At 26.7% G+C, this 14,434-nt stretch overlaps 10 protein-coding genes across 10 annotated transcripts; 5 read left to right on the forward strand and 5 right to left on the reverse strand.

Annotated features, from left to right (window-relative positions):
* Nucleotides 1-123: 123 nt before the first annotated feature.
* Nucleotides 124-1,251, forward strand: cand_001220 (uncharacterized protein; the record flags this gene model as incomplete). Its single annotated transcript, XM_067210370.1, has 2 exons — nucleotides 124-252; nucleotides 313-1,251. The coding sequence occupies 2 exons, from the start codon at nucleotides 124-126 to the stop codon at nucleotides 1,249-1,251; spliced, it is 1,068 nt and encodes a 355-aa protein (XP_067068445.1).
* An 85-nt stretch (nucleotides 1,252-1,336) lies between these two features.
* Nucleotides 1,337-1,777, reverse strand: cand_001230 (uncharacterized protein; the record flags this gene model as incomplete). Its single annotated transcript, XM_067210371.1, has 1 exon — nucleotides 1,337-1,777. One exon carries the CDS (start codon nucleotides 1,775-1,777, stop codon nucleotides 1,337-1,339), a length of 441 nt encoding a protein of 146 aa, XP_067068446.1.
* Nucleotides 1,778-2,747: 970 nt separating this feature from the next.
* cand_001240 (60s ribosomal protein L37A) lies at nucleotides 2,748-3,147 on the forward strand (the record flags this gene model as incomplete). The annotated part of the gene is made up of 2 exons (XM_067210372.1): nucleotides 2,748-2,768; nucleotides 2,884-3,147. 2 exons carry the CDS (start codon nucleotides 2,748-2,750, stop codon nucleotides 3,145-3,147), a joined length of 285 nt encoding a protein of 94 aa, XP_067068447.1.
* A 287-nt stretch (nucleotides 3,148-3,434) lies between these two features.
* Nucleotides 3,435-3,908, reverse strand: cand_001250 (uncharacterized protein; the record flags this gene model as incomplete). The annotated part of the gene is made up of 2 exons (XM_067210373.1): nucleotides 3,435-3,701; nucleotides 3,786-3,908. The coding sequence occupies 2 exons, from the start codon at nucleotides 3,906-3,908 to the stop codon at nucleotides 3,435-3,437; spliced, it is 390 nt and encodes a 129-aa protein (XP_067068448.1).
* Nucleotides 3,909-4,019: 111 nt separating this feature from the next.
* Nucleotides 4,020-4,835, forward strand: cand_001260 (uncharacterized protein; the record flags this gene model as incomplete). The annotated part of the gene is made up of 1 exon (XM_067210374.1): nucleotides 4,020-4,835. The coding sequence occupies one exon, from the start codon at nucleotides 4,020-4,022 to the stop codon at nucleotides 4,833-4,835; it is 816 nt and encodes a 271-aa protein (XP_067068449.1).
* A 649-nt stretch (nucleotides 4,836-5,484) lies between these two features.
* On the reverse strand, nucleotides 5,485-5,940 carry cand_001270 (ubiquitin-conjugating enzyme family protein; the record flags this gene model as incomplete). The annotated part of the gene is made up of 1 exon (XM_067210375.1): nucleotides 5,485-5,940. One exon carries the CDS (start codon nucleotides 5,938-5,940, stop codon nucleotides 5,485-5,487), a length of 456 nt encoding a protein of 151 aa, XP_067068450.1.
* Nucleotides 5,941-6,189: 249 nt separating this feature from the next.
* On the reverse strand, nucleotides 6,190-7,617 carry cand_001280 (OB-fold nucleic acid binding domain-containing protein; the record flags this gene model as incomplete). Its single annotated transcript, XM_067210376.1, has 1 exon — nucleotides 6,190-7,617. One exon carries the CDS (start codon nucleotides 7,615-7,617, stop codon nucleotides 6,190-6,192), a length of 1,428 nt encoding a protein of 475 aa, XP_067068451.1.
* Nucleotides 7,618-8,539: 922 nt separating this feature from the next.
* cand_001290 (proteasome subunit Alpha type 3) lies at nucleotides 8,540-9,295 on the forward strand (the record flags this gene model as incomplete). Its single annotated transcript, XM_067210377.1, has 1 exon — nucleotides 8,540-9,295. One exon carries the CDS (start codon nucleotides 8,540-8,542, stop codon nucleotides 9,293-9,295), a length of 756 nt encoding a protein of 251 aa, XP_067068452.1.
* A 461-nt stretch (nucleotides 9,296-9,756) lies between these two features.
* Nucleotides 9,757-10,893, forward strand: cand_001300 (UBA TS-N domain-containing protein; the record flags this gene model as incomplete). Its single annotated transcript, XM_067210378.1, has 1 exon — nucleotides 9,757-10,893. The coding sequence occupies one exon, from the start codon at nucleotides 9,757-9,759 to the stop codon at nucleotides 10,891-10,893; it is 1,137 nt and encodes a 378-aa protein (XP_067068453.1).
* A 466-nt stretch (nucleotides 10,894-11,359) lies between these two features.
* On the reverse strand, nucleotides 11,360-14,380 carry cand_001310 (type I fatty acid synthase; the record flags this gene model as incomplete). The annotated part of the gene is made up of 1 exon (XM_067210379.1): nucleotides 11,360-14,380. The coding sequence occupies one exon, from the start codon at nucleotides 14,378-14,380 to the stop codon at nucleotides 11,360-11,362; it is 3,021 nt and encodes a 1,006-aa protein (XP_067068454.1).
* Nucleotides 14,381-14,434: the final 54 nt, after the last annotated feature.

The raw sequence follows: 14,434 nt of genomic DNA on the forward strand, positions 1-14,434 counted from the left end.
TATTATTAATTTATTAGTTTGGGAATAATTTAGGGCGCAATTAACATAAAGTGTGATAATCAAAGTACAATTACTGTATTTATTACTAATATCTCTAATTTACACTTTAATAAGTCTCTAAATATGAAATATATTGGAAGATGTACGAAATTCTGCCCTTTAGAAGAAGAAAAAAATAGAATATATCTTAAAAGGTTAAGTATATTTGAACAAAAGGATAATTTTCCAGGAGAAATAATCTTTATAATTAAGGTAAATTTTAAATATTCTTATTTATTTATTTTAAAAATCAGATTATCATCTATTATTTAGGAATATATCAGATTATCTACATCAACAATTAATCTAAATAATATTAGAGATATTGACACTCTAAAATCTGTCTCTAATTATCTACTCATTCAATTATTTCCCAAAGTTATAATTAAAGGTTCTAATGACATGAAATCTCAAATATTTGAATTTATAAATAATCGATTAAGAGCAATTCGTCAAGATGCTATAGTTCAACATTGTATTTCTATAGAATTTCTTAAAATCCTTGTACAATCTATAAGATTTCATCTTTTAACTGAATATCTTGCTTGCAATAAAATAATATATTTATTAAGCTTCAGTTGGAATCGTTTTCTTTTGGGACTATGCTTAATGCAAGCATTACAAATATATTTAAAAGTTAATAAATATACTTGTTATAAACAAGATCCTCAATTATATGAACTTTCATCTGAAATAATATCTTATGTTGTATTAATTTCATTAAATAATCGTCGAAAACTTTTAAATATATTGGATTATTTATATTTTCATGTGAAACATGAATTAATATCTCATCCAATTTGTAGTATTACTCTAAATATTGCTAAAGAAGTTTTAGATGGTAATATTACACGTGTCTTACATCTTATCACTAAACTTCCTTTTTTTGGGAAGTGTGCTATTATTTCCTCAATAACATATCTCCGAAATTTATATTTAGATATATTTACTACAGCTAATAGTAATGGGAAAGGGCTTAAAGTTACATTATCATCTTTAAAAACTCTTCTTTCTTTTCAAAATGAAGATACACTAATAGAATATATCAAACCAACAGGTCTAATTATTTCAGAAGATTTAATTAAAATATATAGAAGTCAAAAATATATCTTTGTAAATAATATTGAAATGATTCCTGATGTAAAATTTCTTTTTTCTAAATCAAATTTCCTAACTACAGAACAGGATATAGCTTATCTATTTAAAATCTAATATTTAGTGAAATATAAAGTTTTATTAGACTATATATTCCTATATTTAATAAAATTAAGTAATTTTGGACTTTTTTTTTCTTTTTTTAACAGCAAACTCCAAATACATGTCGTCTTCTACGAGCTCTAGCTTGTTGAGCATCCATTTGTGTTCCATCTGGGAATGTAGCTGTTGATTGCATCATTACAAATGCAGTAGGACCAATAGATGTATTATATGGTGTTAACCAATAAGCATAATCTACAGGTAATAATCCAGTTGCTTGATATTGATCAAAAGGCCACGATTCACCAATAGTCTCTTGCATACGGGTTGCATTAACGACATTGGCACCAATAAAAGAGTTTGCAAACATATCTTGTAGATTTACATTTAGTAGTTCTATTGCTGCATTATTATCAACTGAAATTGTATTTGGATTTTCTATATGATCCTCTTGAGATATCTTTTCTTCCTCAACTTCTTGATTTCCAGTTCTATTATCTATATCTCTTTTCTCAATATTGTGATCCCCTAGCTCATTCATCTTTGTAATTTTTTTTTTTTTTTAAATAACTCAAGTATAGAATTTAATTACAACTTAATCTAAGTGTATAAGAATACTAAAGCAAAACATATTGTAGCATGCGACACGCACGTGTGTAAAATTAGGCGGTAACTGCAATACTTGTCTAACAAATTTATCTAAATACTAAAAAAGTATAATTTTACAATTTCGTGATAATTATTGATTAATAATATTATGAAACTTAAAGAGTATTTATATTCTTTATTTAGTATTTAATAATGTATTCACTTTAATTTTAAGTAAGTTAAAGTATATTACGTGAATCTAAAAAAAAAGATTGGATTATATTTTATATTTATATGATTATTTAATGAGGAAAATCATAATTGCATTATTTATAATATTAGTCTAGACAATAATATCTAAATGTATAGAGTTATTTACTATATAAATTAGATCTCTGAAAGACAATGGAGGCTCCTTTTTATTTACAATAAAGTTATTTATATTATTATTTCAATAATATATCGTAATATTTAACTAAATATAAAGTGAATAAATTATTCTCAGTAGCTAATTATATAAATTTCAAATTTAGACAATAATTTATATTAAATTTCTACTTGTTAATTAATCAAAAAGAAAGTAATTATGTAGGTTTATATTAGGATTAATATCTTTAATATAAGAATTTATATATCTACCTAACATCACATTAATTATTAAAAATAACCTATAAACGACTTATTATATATCTTATAATTTATAAAATAAAAAGAAAAAATTATTATAATATCAAGATATCTTCAGTTGTAAAAATTTTTTTTAGGGGGTGCAATATAATAATTAATCTATTGATATTGTAGACAAAAAATCATAAAATATTTACCGCTATAAAAAGTCGAGACAGCGCGCGTATTGAATTGTCTCGTATAACGAATATTTATTGAAATAAATTATAATTATATCACATTTTATCTATTAAAATATGGGTAAGAGAACAAAGAAGGTAAGTTTATAAGATAAATTATACCGTGTATTTGTATTAATATTGATGAGTTAATACACCAATATAATATATTGACTTCAATTGGAGACATTATTGACTTTTAAATAAATTTTAGGTCGGAATTACTGGTAAATTTGGTACTAGGTATGGTGCTTCCCTACGTAAACAAGTAAAAAAGACGGAATTATTACAACGTGAGACTTATGGTTGTCCATTTTGTGGTAAAACTACTACAAAGCGCACAGCTTGTGGTATATGGGAATGTAGAGGATGTAAGAAGATTTTAGCAGGAGGTGCTTGGCAATTAAGTACTGCGGCTGCTATTACAGCTAGATCTACAATTTCTCGTCTTAGAAAGCAAAGAGAAGAAGCTGAATAGTTTCCATTAGATATGTATTAAGTAAATCCATCTTCTAAATATTAGTAGAATCTTGAAATTTTATCTTAGACCTATTAGTTACTAAGGATGTTAATTATGGAATTACTTTTAATTAAGAAAACAAGATGAGATTTATAATTATAATATACATATTAATAATGTTATTTTATTATTAAATTATATAACACTAAGATAACTAAATTTGAGAGTTACTAAAAAAGAAGAGTTTACTTAATCATTTCTTTTTATGTATTGTATTTAATGAAAGAAAATAATTATTATCAACTCTATACGCCAAATCTAGCCTCTAACGCACTATTTATTGACATTTTACCAAGGGGATCTAAAGGTGACTCAATATTTAAATAATCACAAATATCTAAAGAATCATCACATCCCATTACTAAGTCTAAGCTTAAATGGGAACTTGGTAGACCTGGATGACGTTGAGTTTTAGAAACAATATCTTGCTCCATCCTAGCTCTTAAACTAGAATGATATCCATAAACAATAGAATTCATTTGCAGTCTCATTTCTTGTTGTTTCACAAATCCCTAAAATAAAAGAAATTATAAGGTAGTTTAATTTTATTTAATATTTATGATTAATATATTAATCATAAATATAATTTAACTTACTTTTTCTTGTACTTTTTGAGGTAAAGATCCTTGATTAGTTCCTAAATCAATAGGAGCAAACCCACTTATTAATGAATTATTGGGATATGTTGTGCAATGAGTTAAATCATATTTACTCTCCATTTTAAATATTTTGATTATTCAATATGTTTAATAATATGGGCGTGATTTTGAGGTTTATTATCATAACCGCTTAAGAAACTAATTATAAAGCAAAAATTAGGTTTAATACATATGAGAAAACCAGATAATTCTATTATTACTAATTCTGAAGTGATATGTAAAGATTTAAACAAATATAATCATATTAAGATATCAGAAATTTCAAAAGATTGGGATACTCTTGTTAAATGGTTACAGTATAGAACTAATATTAGAAAGGAAACACCATTAGATCCTTCAATAATATGGAATTTTGGAATGAATTCCGGTACGGAACATTATTTTATAGAATCTAAAGATAAATATACTAAATTTGATGTCAAAGCAGTAAGAAGTCCTTCATTTGAACGAGAATTTATACCAGAATATTATAAAGATATTCAAGAAGTAGATACAACTAAAAAGGACAATTCAATTAATATAAGTGAAAGTGATATTGATAATAAGTTAGATAATAACTTATTAAACACTGATAGTAATAATATAAGTGATTTAGATATATCTAAGCAGGATATTGAATTTGGACCTCAACCTGATGAAATGAATCTAATTGTATCAAATAAAAATGTTAATTATGGTTCAGCATTATTAGCAGGAGAAGGTAAGGCTATGGCTCAATATGTACAATCTGGTAAACGTATTCCAAGAAGAGGAGAAATTGGATATACTGCTGAGGAGATTGAGGAATTTGAGAAATTAGGTTATGTTATGAGTGGTGATTTACATAAACGAATGAATGCAGTTAGAATAAGAAAGGAATCTCAAGTATATTCTGCTGAAGAGAGAAGAGCTATGATTCTAAGAAATGAGGAAAATAGAGCTCAAAGAGAATCTCATTTAGTTGGAAAATTACGTGAATTACTTAAAGAACAGAAAAAGAAATTATAAAAAAACATTTTATATTATAGAATTATATAGGAAATTCTTAAGATATTTCATGTCTTTTTTTTTATATATAATAAATAGATTATTACATTTTAATAAGTATGAATATAAGAAAAAGAACAAAGAACAAAAAAAAAAAAAAATACTTTATATTATAATAATTTCTTTTAAAAGAAAAGGAAATTAAATATATATTCAATTAATGTCATAATACCTATGTCAAATAATTGCAAAATATGAAATAAACTAAACATAACTTAATATTTACTACATTAAATATATATTGAATATTTTATCTATAAAAAAAAAAAAACAAGTGATCTAACTTAAATATTGTAAAATATTGATGAAATTTATTACTATATTATAATAAAAAGATCATAAATCTAGATACTTTACTATATATAATAAATTTTCAATAAGGTAATACTTCAGAAGTTCTTATATAAATATGCAATTTTCTACTCATTCAATAGAAATGTCAGTTAAATGGGAGTAACCATTTTTCAAAGTTTTTAGAATTTAGAAATTGATTAATATCTTCCTACTTTAATTCTTAATAATAAAGATCCTACTTTTATATATTTAAAACAAGAAAATAATATTATAAATAAAATAATCTTGTTTTAAATATTAATATGATTTAATAAGATTAAACTGAGGACTTTGCATAAGTTGAATTCCATTGTCTTGCTGTATTTTCTGCTTCAGTAGGATTATTTTTAAAATGGTCAGCTACAGTTGTATCTAAAGGATCATCTGGTTCAGGAGAACTTAATAAAGCTTGAATACTTAATAAAACTGTTCTTATTTGTAAAGCAGGACTCCATTTATCTTTAAGAATATCTAAACAAATCCTTCCAAGTTTATCAATATTAGGATGATATATTTTTGTTAAAAATCTAACTTTAGGAGGTTCCATTGGGTATTGTTCTGGTAAAAATAATTCCAATTTATAATAACCACCTTCATATGGTGTTCCTTCAGGTCCAGACATCAAAATTTTAAAATATCTGTAATTTTGAGGATCAGGTTGTGCATTTATACCTGGAGGGGGATCACTAGCTAAATTTAAAGTTTCTTTTTGTATTCTCTTAGAAATTGACATCTTTTTTTTCAATTAAATAGTTAGAAAATATTGTCAGTTTAAATATAATACTAAATTTTCCACCACATTGATAACAGTAATAATTGCGCCCAATATTTATATAAATAGCCCACATATAGATAAATAAGGCTCTAATAAATACTTAAATATATATATATAAGAATTAATCATTATTTTAACATATTATAAAAAAAAAATTAGGAATATCAATAAACTAGGCAACAAATATTACTATATAAAATAATAAAATTAGAATATTTCACTTAAACTGTGGAATGGTTTCTTAGTTACATTATGATCTAAATATTCAAAAGGTGAATCACGCTTAATAGATATTCCAAGCTTATTTTTAAGATTCATAAGCATTTTATTTGTAATTAAATCAAAGTCTATAATTTCAGCAGATTGTATTATAGCCTGAGTCTTTTTTTGATTATTATATTCTTCCATTCTTAAAGTAATACGAAGATTTAAATATTGCCATAGATATTTGAAACCTAAAAGAAAATTTAATTTAACATCATTTCGTAATTCCATTTGTTTACATTCTGATGATTCTAAACCAGATAAAACAATTGATCCTATATTATGAAAACACCTAACCGATAAAGAACTTGTATAATCTTCAATAGTCACTGGAAACATATACTTTGTATCCGCAATAACAGACTCATCACATTTTTCACAATAAGAATTATTTAAAACTTTTTTCTTACATTTCGGACATGCATCATATGTTAATGAAGGTTTCTTTTCAGATATATTTTGACCAATTGAATTAGGAAAACCAATTCTTGATATTCTAGCTAAAACAGAATACGTCTGATTAGAGGAATAGGAATTCTCATCCATTAAAATTCTTACTTCTTTTAAAGACTTTTCTAAAGTTAACTTGTCTATCGGAAAATTATTAGATTGAATTGCTGTTGTATTAATAGATTGGAATTTAGTAGTTTGACCATATTCTATAAACCATGATTTAACCTTATTCATACGATCATTTTTAAGTTTAAAATCTATCATACTACGACCATTTATTGTTGAACCTTGTTTACCTTGGAAATCACGGATCTGAAGATTTTTGAATGCTACTACAGGATTATCTGATAATATTTCATCATCAATTGAAGCCAGATCACCCCATAATGTTACATTTAATTGATATTCAGAATTATCTACAATTACTATATTACGTCTTGGAATTTCTTCATTATTTCTTCTAGAAATAACCTTAGAAAGTGGTGAAAAGCTTTTAATTATACCAATAATATCTACAGTACATGGTGTATTCATATTACGAATATCTTTAATAGATAGAAATCTGTATTGAGGATCTTTACTAATTGTTTCATCATGCTCAACTTTAGTTATCTTACAGCGTTCAGAGAAGTTTATCTCATATGGATTAGAAGTGTTATTAAATCTAGCATTAGAAACAGCTACATCACTTCCCGTACATTTAAAAATATAAACATCTCCTTGTTCAATCTTATTATAATATTCTTCAGCTTTATTACGCCAAAATTTCACTTTTATAGTATCTCCATCTCTATCAATGAGATCTATGTGGAAGAATTTTAGATCATTCTTTAAAGTTTGTAATGTCCTACTTTTTTCTATTACTCTCCCTTTTAAGGTTATAATCTGTCTATTAACATTAACTTCACGAATTGGCATATAAGGACTAAAAAAAGGAAGTTTAAATAGACACTTTGATTAAGTATACATTCTATTTAGACCCTTTAAAAGATATCATACATGTTAATATTATTAATAAGGTCTAAATAAAGAAAAAGTAGTTATATAACTTACTCTGCCATTTTTAAAATAATTAAAAATGTATAACATAGGAAGTGATTTTCTATAATAAATATTAGAGAATGTGGGGAAAAGAGGGATAGTAAACACTAGTATGTAATTTTAAACCCCACAAACCTAATTTTTTTTAACTAGTTTATTGTATAAAATTATGAATATTTAACATTAAAGAGGATAGGGATATAGAATATATATATATATATATATATATATATATATATATATATAATTAGAAATTATTTTGTGATTTTTATTTTTTAAGATAATGATTTCCAAAATATTTTTATAAACTGATTTACCGCCAAAGTAGAGATTTTATGAAAGGTTCCATTTAAAGGGAATTTCCTATATTATTGTTTCTTATAAATAAATTGACTATGTAGTACTATAAATATTAATGAAGTACAACGGGGAAGTTTTAAAAAGTTAAATTTTTTGTTTATTAATTAAAGAAAAAATTCTAACTTGAATAAAGTAAGAATACAAAAGTTATTTATTAAATCTTACAAGGGATATTTATTATATATAGGAAATGTTTGTTTATGCAAATTGATATATATGAAATATAAACCTTCTGATGAATCCAGAAGAAAAAAAAAAGTGTGGATAATCTCTTCAATAAGAATAGAGTAACATATAATAGCAAGCGCCAAATTCTGGAGTAATACTTAGCTAATTGCAATTTTTAACTTCTGTGGGGTCTCCAAATTATTTTTGACTTTCTTCTTCTGTCTACTCTAAAAATCTAAGTTTAAATTTTCAACACTTTATTATTTGGAAAATGGCAAGTACAGGGGCAGGTTATGATGTGTCAGTTTCAACTTTTTCTCCAGATGGACGAGTATTCCAAGTAGAATATGCTAATAAAGCTGTTGATAATAGTGGTACAGCTATAGCCCTTATTTTTAACTCTGGTATTCTTTTTGCTGTTGATAAATATGTAGTTAATAAAATGGCAGTCTCTGGAACTAATAGACGTGTATTCTCTTTAGGTCGTAGTATTGGCTGCTGCATTGCGGGTTTTGTTACAGATTCTCATCGTATTGTAAATATTGGTCGTTCAGAAGCTGCAAATTATCAAAAATTTTATGGTGAAACAATCCCTATAAAGGTATTAGCTGAACGTATAGCAATGTATATGCATGCATTTACACTATATGGATCTGTAAGACCTTTTGGTTGCTCTATTTTAATAGGGGGTATTGATCCTAATCATGGGACAGAATTATATTGTGTTTCTCCATCTGGTTCATGCTATAAATATAAGGCTATGGCAATAGGAAAGGGACGTCAAATAGCTCGTAATGATTTAGAGAAACTTATTGATAGTAACTTAGATGAGAATGAAGCAATGTATGAATGTGCAAAGATTATTAAACAATCCCGTGATGAAGGTAGCAATTTGAATGTAGAACTAGAATTGGCTTTAATTGGGCCTAGCTCTAATTCACAATTTTCAATTGTATCTAATTCAGTAACTAGAGAAGTTGAAGAGAGAGTAGATAAATATTTGGATGAGTTAACTTGTGCTGAATGAACAGATTTAATTATTTTTATTAAAATTCCTGACCTATAACTTTAAGGAAATTGAATAGATAACTTTAGAATATTTACTATGAAGAGTTGAAGTTAAAATTAGACTTTTTTTTTCTTTTAACTTTTGAGTGTATCTTTATCCTTAAATATGTAATTTTCTTTTTTCTTTTTAATTTTAGAATTTTGAATGTATAAATAAGAATGGTTCGAAATTATTAGATAATTAGCTAGATAAATATTCAGTAACTTCTAGACATTTAAAATAAATAATATTAGTCAACAGTTTGGTCTAGTAAGTTGATATATTTTAATAAAAAATTAAAATATTCAATGGAAATTTAACTTTTTAATTTAACTTATAATTGGGAATGTTACAAATTATACTATTATATTAGCTTTATTAGCGCTAAATTAAGTTTGGAAATCTTTTGAATAGATTTCAGTAATTCTAATTTACTCAATATGCTCATAAATATACTTAATAATACATCAGGGGCTATTGTATCCCTTGATTTATCTAGTGATACAACTATAGGAATATTAAAATCTTTAGTGGCTTGTGAACTTAAAATATCAGCTTCCTCTTTACAAATAATTTATAATGGCAAAAATCTGACAAATGAACAATATACTTTGGAAAATTACTCAATAGAGAGTGGCGATATTCTTGTTGTAAATTCAACTGGAGAATTTTTGGGAGAAACTCAAAATAATACAAGTCAAGTTTCTCATGAGACTCTCGCTTCAAATTTATTAGATCGTGCTAGATTAGATGAATCAATTGCTCGTACTCTAATTAATGCCAATCCTGAATTTCAAAGTGCTATAGAAACTAATAATACTGAAAGATTTCTCATACTATTACAGAATGAATTTCAGAAACGGGTTCAACCATTGAATTCTAATTCTTCAATTATAAATACTCCTTTAGATCCTCTAAGCCCAGAATTTCAAAGACTAATTGAGGAAGAAGTAAGAATGAGGAATGTTAATGAAACCTTAGAAATGGCCCAAGAACATTTACCAGAGAGTTTTGCTCAAGTTCATATGCTCTATGTTAATATTGAAGTTAATGGGATATTAATTAAAGCTTTTGTAGACAGTGGTGCACAAACTACTATTATGTCAAAAAAATGTGCTGAAAAGTGTAATCTAGTTCGTTTAATAGATAATAGATTTCAAGGTATTGCTCATGGTGTTGGAACAAGCAAAATACTTGGTAAAATTCATATGGCTCAGATGAAAGTAGGTCAGGCTTTCTTTTCTGCATCTTTTACAATTTTAGAAGGTGGAATAGATTTTTTATTTGGTTTAGATCTTTTAAGACGTCATCAGTGTTGTATAGATTTGAAGAAGGGAATATTATCTATTGGAAGTGAGCAAGTTCCATTTCTTTCTGAATCTGAAACTAAAGATATAGATATATTTTCTAGAAATAGGCTACAGACAAATATTCAAGAAATAAATAGTCCATTAGAAGATGAGAAACTTCAACAACTTATGTCACTTGGATTCAGTGAAGAAGAATCAAAAGTAGCCTTACAAGAATGTAATGGAAATGCAAATCTAGCAGCTTCAAAATTGCTTTTTAAGCATTGAGAATTGACTACTATTCAGGTTTAAATTTATTTTCTCGAAACTATTTTAGAAAGATATTAAAGTGTAATTTCATAGATTTAATAGAAAATAATCTTGTGTAATATGTATCTTGAATTAAGAGAATTTAATATTTTAATAAATTTACTTTTATTAAAAATATATTTAAGATTACTTAGTTTATCCTACTTCTTTATTTCCTAATTTTTGTGTTTATTTGATTTTATTATTTTAAAATAATTTAGTTCTATTTTTTCAGTTAAATTAAAAATCTAATTGACTTGGGCAAAAAAAAAAAAAAAAGTTAAACATTATTGAGTTTTAATATAAAATATACTTTTGTTTACTTCTTAGTTTGTATAATATTATATTTGGTTTCATCATTATTAATATTAAAGAAATATTTCCTTTTTTTTTTATTAAAATTAATTTGTATATGATTATCTTTATTCAGTATAGATATAGATAATTAACTTATTATCCCTTCACAAAAAGAGAGTAAAGTTGATTCTAATTTAAGATCATTTTGCATATCCTCGTTAGATAAAACTAAAACTCTATCTTTTGATTGAATAGATTTATCCTGTTCTCTGTTTAAAATTAAATTGAATGTATCATTTATTTTTTTTGAAGTAATAGAATTGGATTTCCCAAAGTACTTTTTGGCCTTTGTATGAATTTCAGTTTCCCATTGTTTTGTTATCAGGCTTCTATTGTTAGATTCTGTATTGTAATTTTCTTGATGTTCATAATCTTGTTTATTTAAGACTACGACTATCTTGCAATTTTCAAATATGTTAAGGATTTCATTAATACATCCAAGATGGAATGGAGAACTTAAGATAAGAGGGTCATTATAATTATATTTAGCTGCAATTTTACTAATATAATACTTGTAACTTGAGTAGACCTCCTGAAGTTTGGATGGCTGTAATAGCTGAGTTTGATAATCCTGTAAATATTCACCATATATTAAAGGAGTACTAAATGGGGACATAAGCAATATTTCTAAGATTAATGCATCATCTTGCACTACAGATTGTTCATCTAATTGAACTTCGTCTAGATTTAGAAGGCAACAAATTTGAGACATCTTCATTCTATTGATCATGAATTTTTTACTAAAGGAGTTTGGATTATAGGGGCAAACAATATCAACAAATTTAAGTTCAGAAACACGTCCAAGAATACGTTTAATATGATTTCTTACATTCTTGTTAACATCATATGAAAGTCCAGTGACAAATATACATTGAGGGGTATTTTGAGGAATCTTCATCTTGTGTAAAATATATTGATTTATTAAAGACTGCTTAATTAACAAATAGCTAGAATATTTTCCAAAAAATGTTAAATCACACTTTTTAGTAGCATGTTGGATTTGTTTCGCAGCACTGATTACATTATGATTATCTGCTTTAAATTCATCAACATTAATAAATTCAGTTTTCATCTCAAAAAGTGCATCATCTATGCAATCTGCTATCTCATACCTAATAGCTTTAGATTTAGCAGGGAAATATCCATGTCTAGTTGCATATAAAAATGAATTACAGAAAGTTTCTCTAAGAGATGGCCACTTAATTTCAGGAATATCTTCAAGTATATTTGAAGAGTTGACTGGGAATGGTTCTGTTCTCTCCTTATTATCAAACCAATAATGACGCCAATATTGCATTAAAGGTACAAATTTAAAAATAGGACTTTCTGGACCTCGTTCCTTTATAGCAGTTAAGAATTTATCAATATTAACTCCATAATAAACTAAACCAAGTTCACGAGCCCAATTCTCAATATCTGAGCGAGTAAGAATTCTCGTATCTATTAAGTTGTATCTCCAATACTTTCTATTATTCCTAAAGGATGCCAAAACAATCATATCACAAATTGTATTTACTGGAGTTAATGGAGCTGTTGTAGAACCAATAGGGAAGATTCCTTCACATATGGATGCTATTAATAGAGATGTAGCATAATCTGTTTTGTTTGTAAAACCGGTATCTGATGCTACATAGGTATTTGGAAGTCTGTAAATAGTTACGGGTAGTCCCTTTGATCTTGCAAACTCCAAAATTTGCTCAGCTGCCCATTTGCTCCAAGGATATCCCTGTCTAGATGGTGGGAATAATCTATTCATTTCTTTAGTATTAGGTCCATCAAATTCAGAAACAATGGAATCCGAGAATTCTCTTGTAAACATTGCAAAAAAGGCTGGGAATTGTCCTAAAGTAGAAGAAAAGTGCAAATGTTTGATCTTCACTTTAGAACAGAACTCTATAATTCCAGATATTGATAATGAGTTCGTTTTTCGGAGTCTTTTGTAGTTACTGAGTAAGTTTACATCTCCTCCAATATGATATACAATATCAACTTGTTTGCATAATTCATTGTACCTTTCTTCAGAAAGACCTAAGAAGTTCTGTTCAAAATCACCACATTCTACTATTATTTTAGAAATAAATTTAGGATTCCAAATTTCTGCCTCTGAGCAAGCAGTGATAATTCTCTCAAGACCAGCCTTAGGTGAACTTGAACGTACTAAACAAATCACATTTAGATGTGGCATGTATTCCAGTAATTTAACCAGTAAAATTCTGCCCACAAATCCTGTAACACCTGTCAATAAAGCTAATTGAATATTCTCAGGAGCAGTGGCTGGTTCAATATTTTCTAGATTAATGTTTAGATTGGAGACTACATTTGCTACATCATCTGAAGGATTATAAAAATCTACTATTTTTACTTCAGTAGATTCCTCATTTATTGGTTTTTTTGTGTTTTCCTCAATTGTAATTATTTCATTCCAAGATACATAAAGAAGATCGAAATCCTCATGGTTCTCCACTCCAATATCTTCTAAAGCAGTAAAAATATCTGTTTCAGCTATCAACTCAGTAAAATTAGAATATCGTTTGTTAAATGACTCAAGATATAGTAAATAACGTTCGGACTGCTTGAGTGAACTCAATAACCATTGTTCAATACTTCCATGGGAATTAGATGCATTAGATTGGAGCTGGGAATTATTTGTATACTGATCTTTTGAAGAATTTTCATCAAAATTATTCTGCCTTACATAATGGGCAATTGTTGCAATGGTTGGGTTTTCAAATACTAATGTTTGAGGTAATTTAACTGCAGTAAGATCTAATATTGTATTTCTAAATTCTACAGCTCCCAGAGAATCTAGACCTAAGTCCAATAGTACAGTTTCCGGAGTTGGTAGTGTAGCAGAGCCTGCACACTGCTGTGCTATATGAGATATTAAGTCGACTAATTCTTCATCTGTCATATTTTGGATATCAATATGCTTACTGACCTTTTTATGTGAGCTATAATCTATTTCGTTAAAGAATGTTGGAATAGAACTGTACCTGCGCATAAATGCATCCCATTTAAGAGCCTGACACCCTATTACACTTTCATTATGTAAGTAACACATCGTATCATTTAGTATTCTAATACCAAGCTCATTAGATATGCCATACATTCCAACTTTTTCAAGATGTTGTTTTAAATCCGCTGCCATACCTTGGTCAATCCA

The sequence above is a fragment of the Cryptosporidium andersoni genome (assembly GCF_001865355.1).
Source record: "Cryptosporidium andersoni isolate 30847 chromosome Unknown contig_2, whole genome shotgun sequence".
In the NCBI taxonomy this organism is placed as follows: domain Eukaryota; phylum Apicomplexa; class Conoidasida; order Eucoccidiorida; family Cryptosporidiidae; genus Cryptosporidium; species Cryptosporidium andersoni.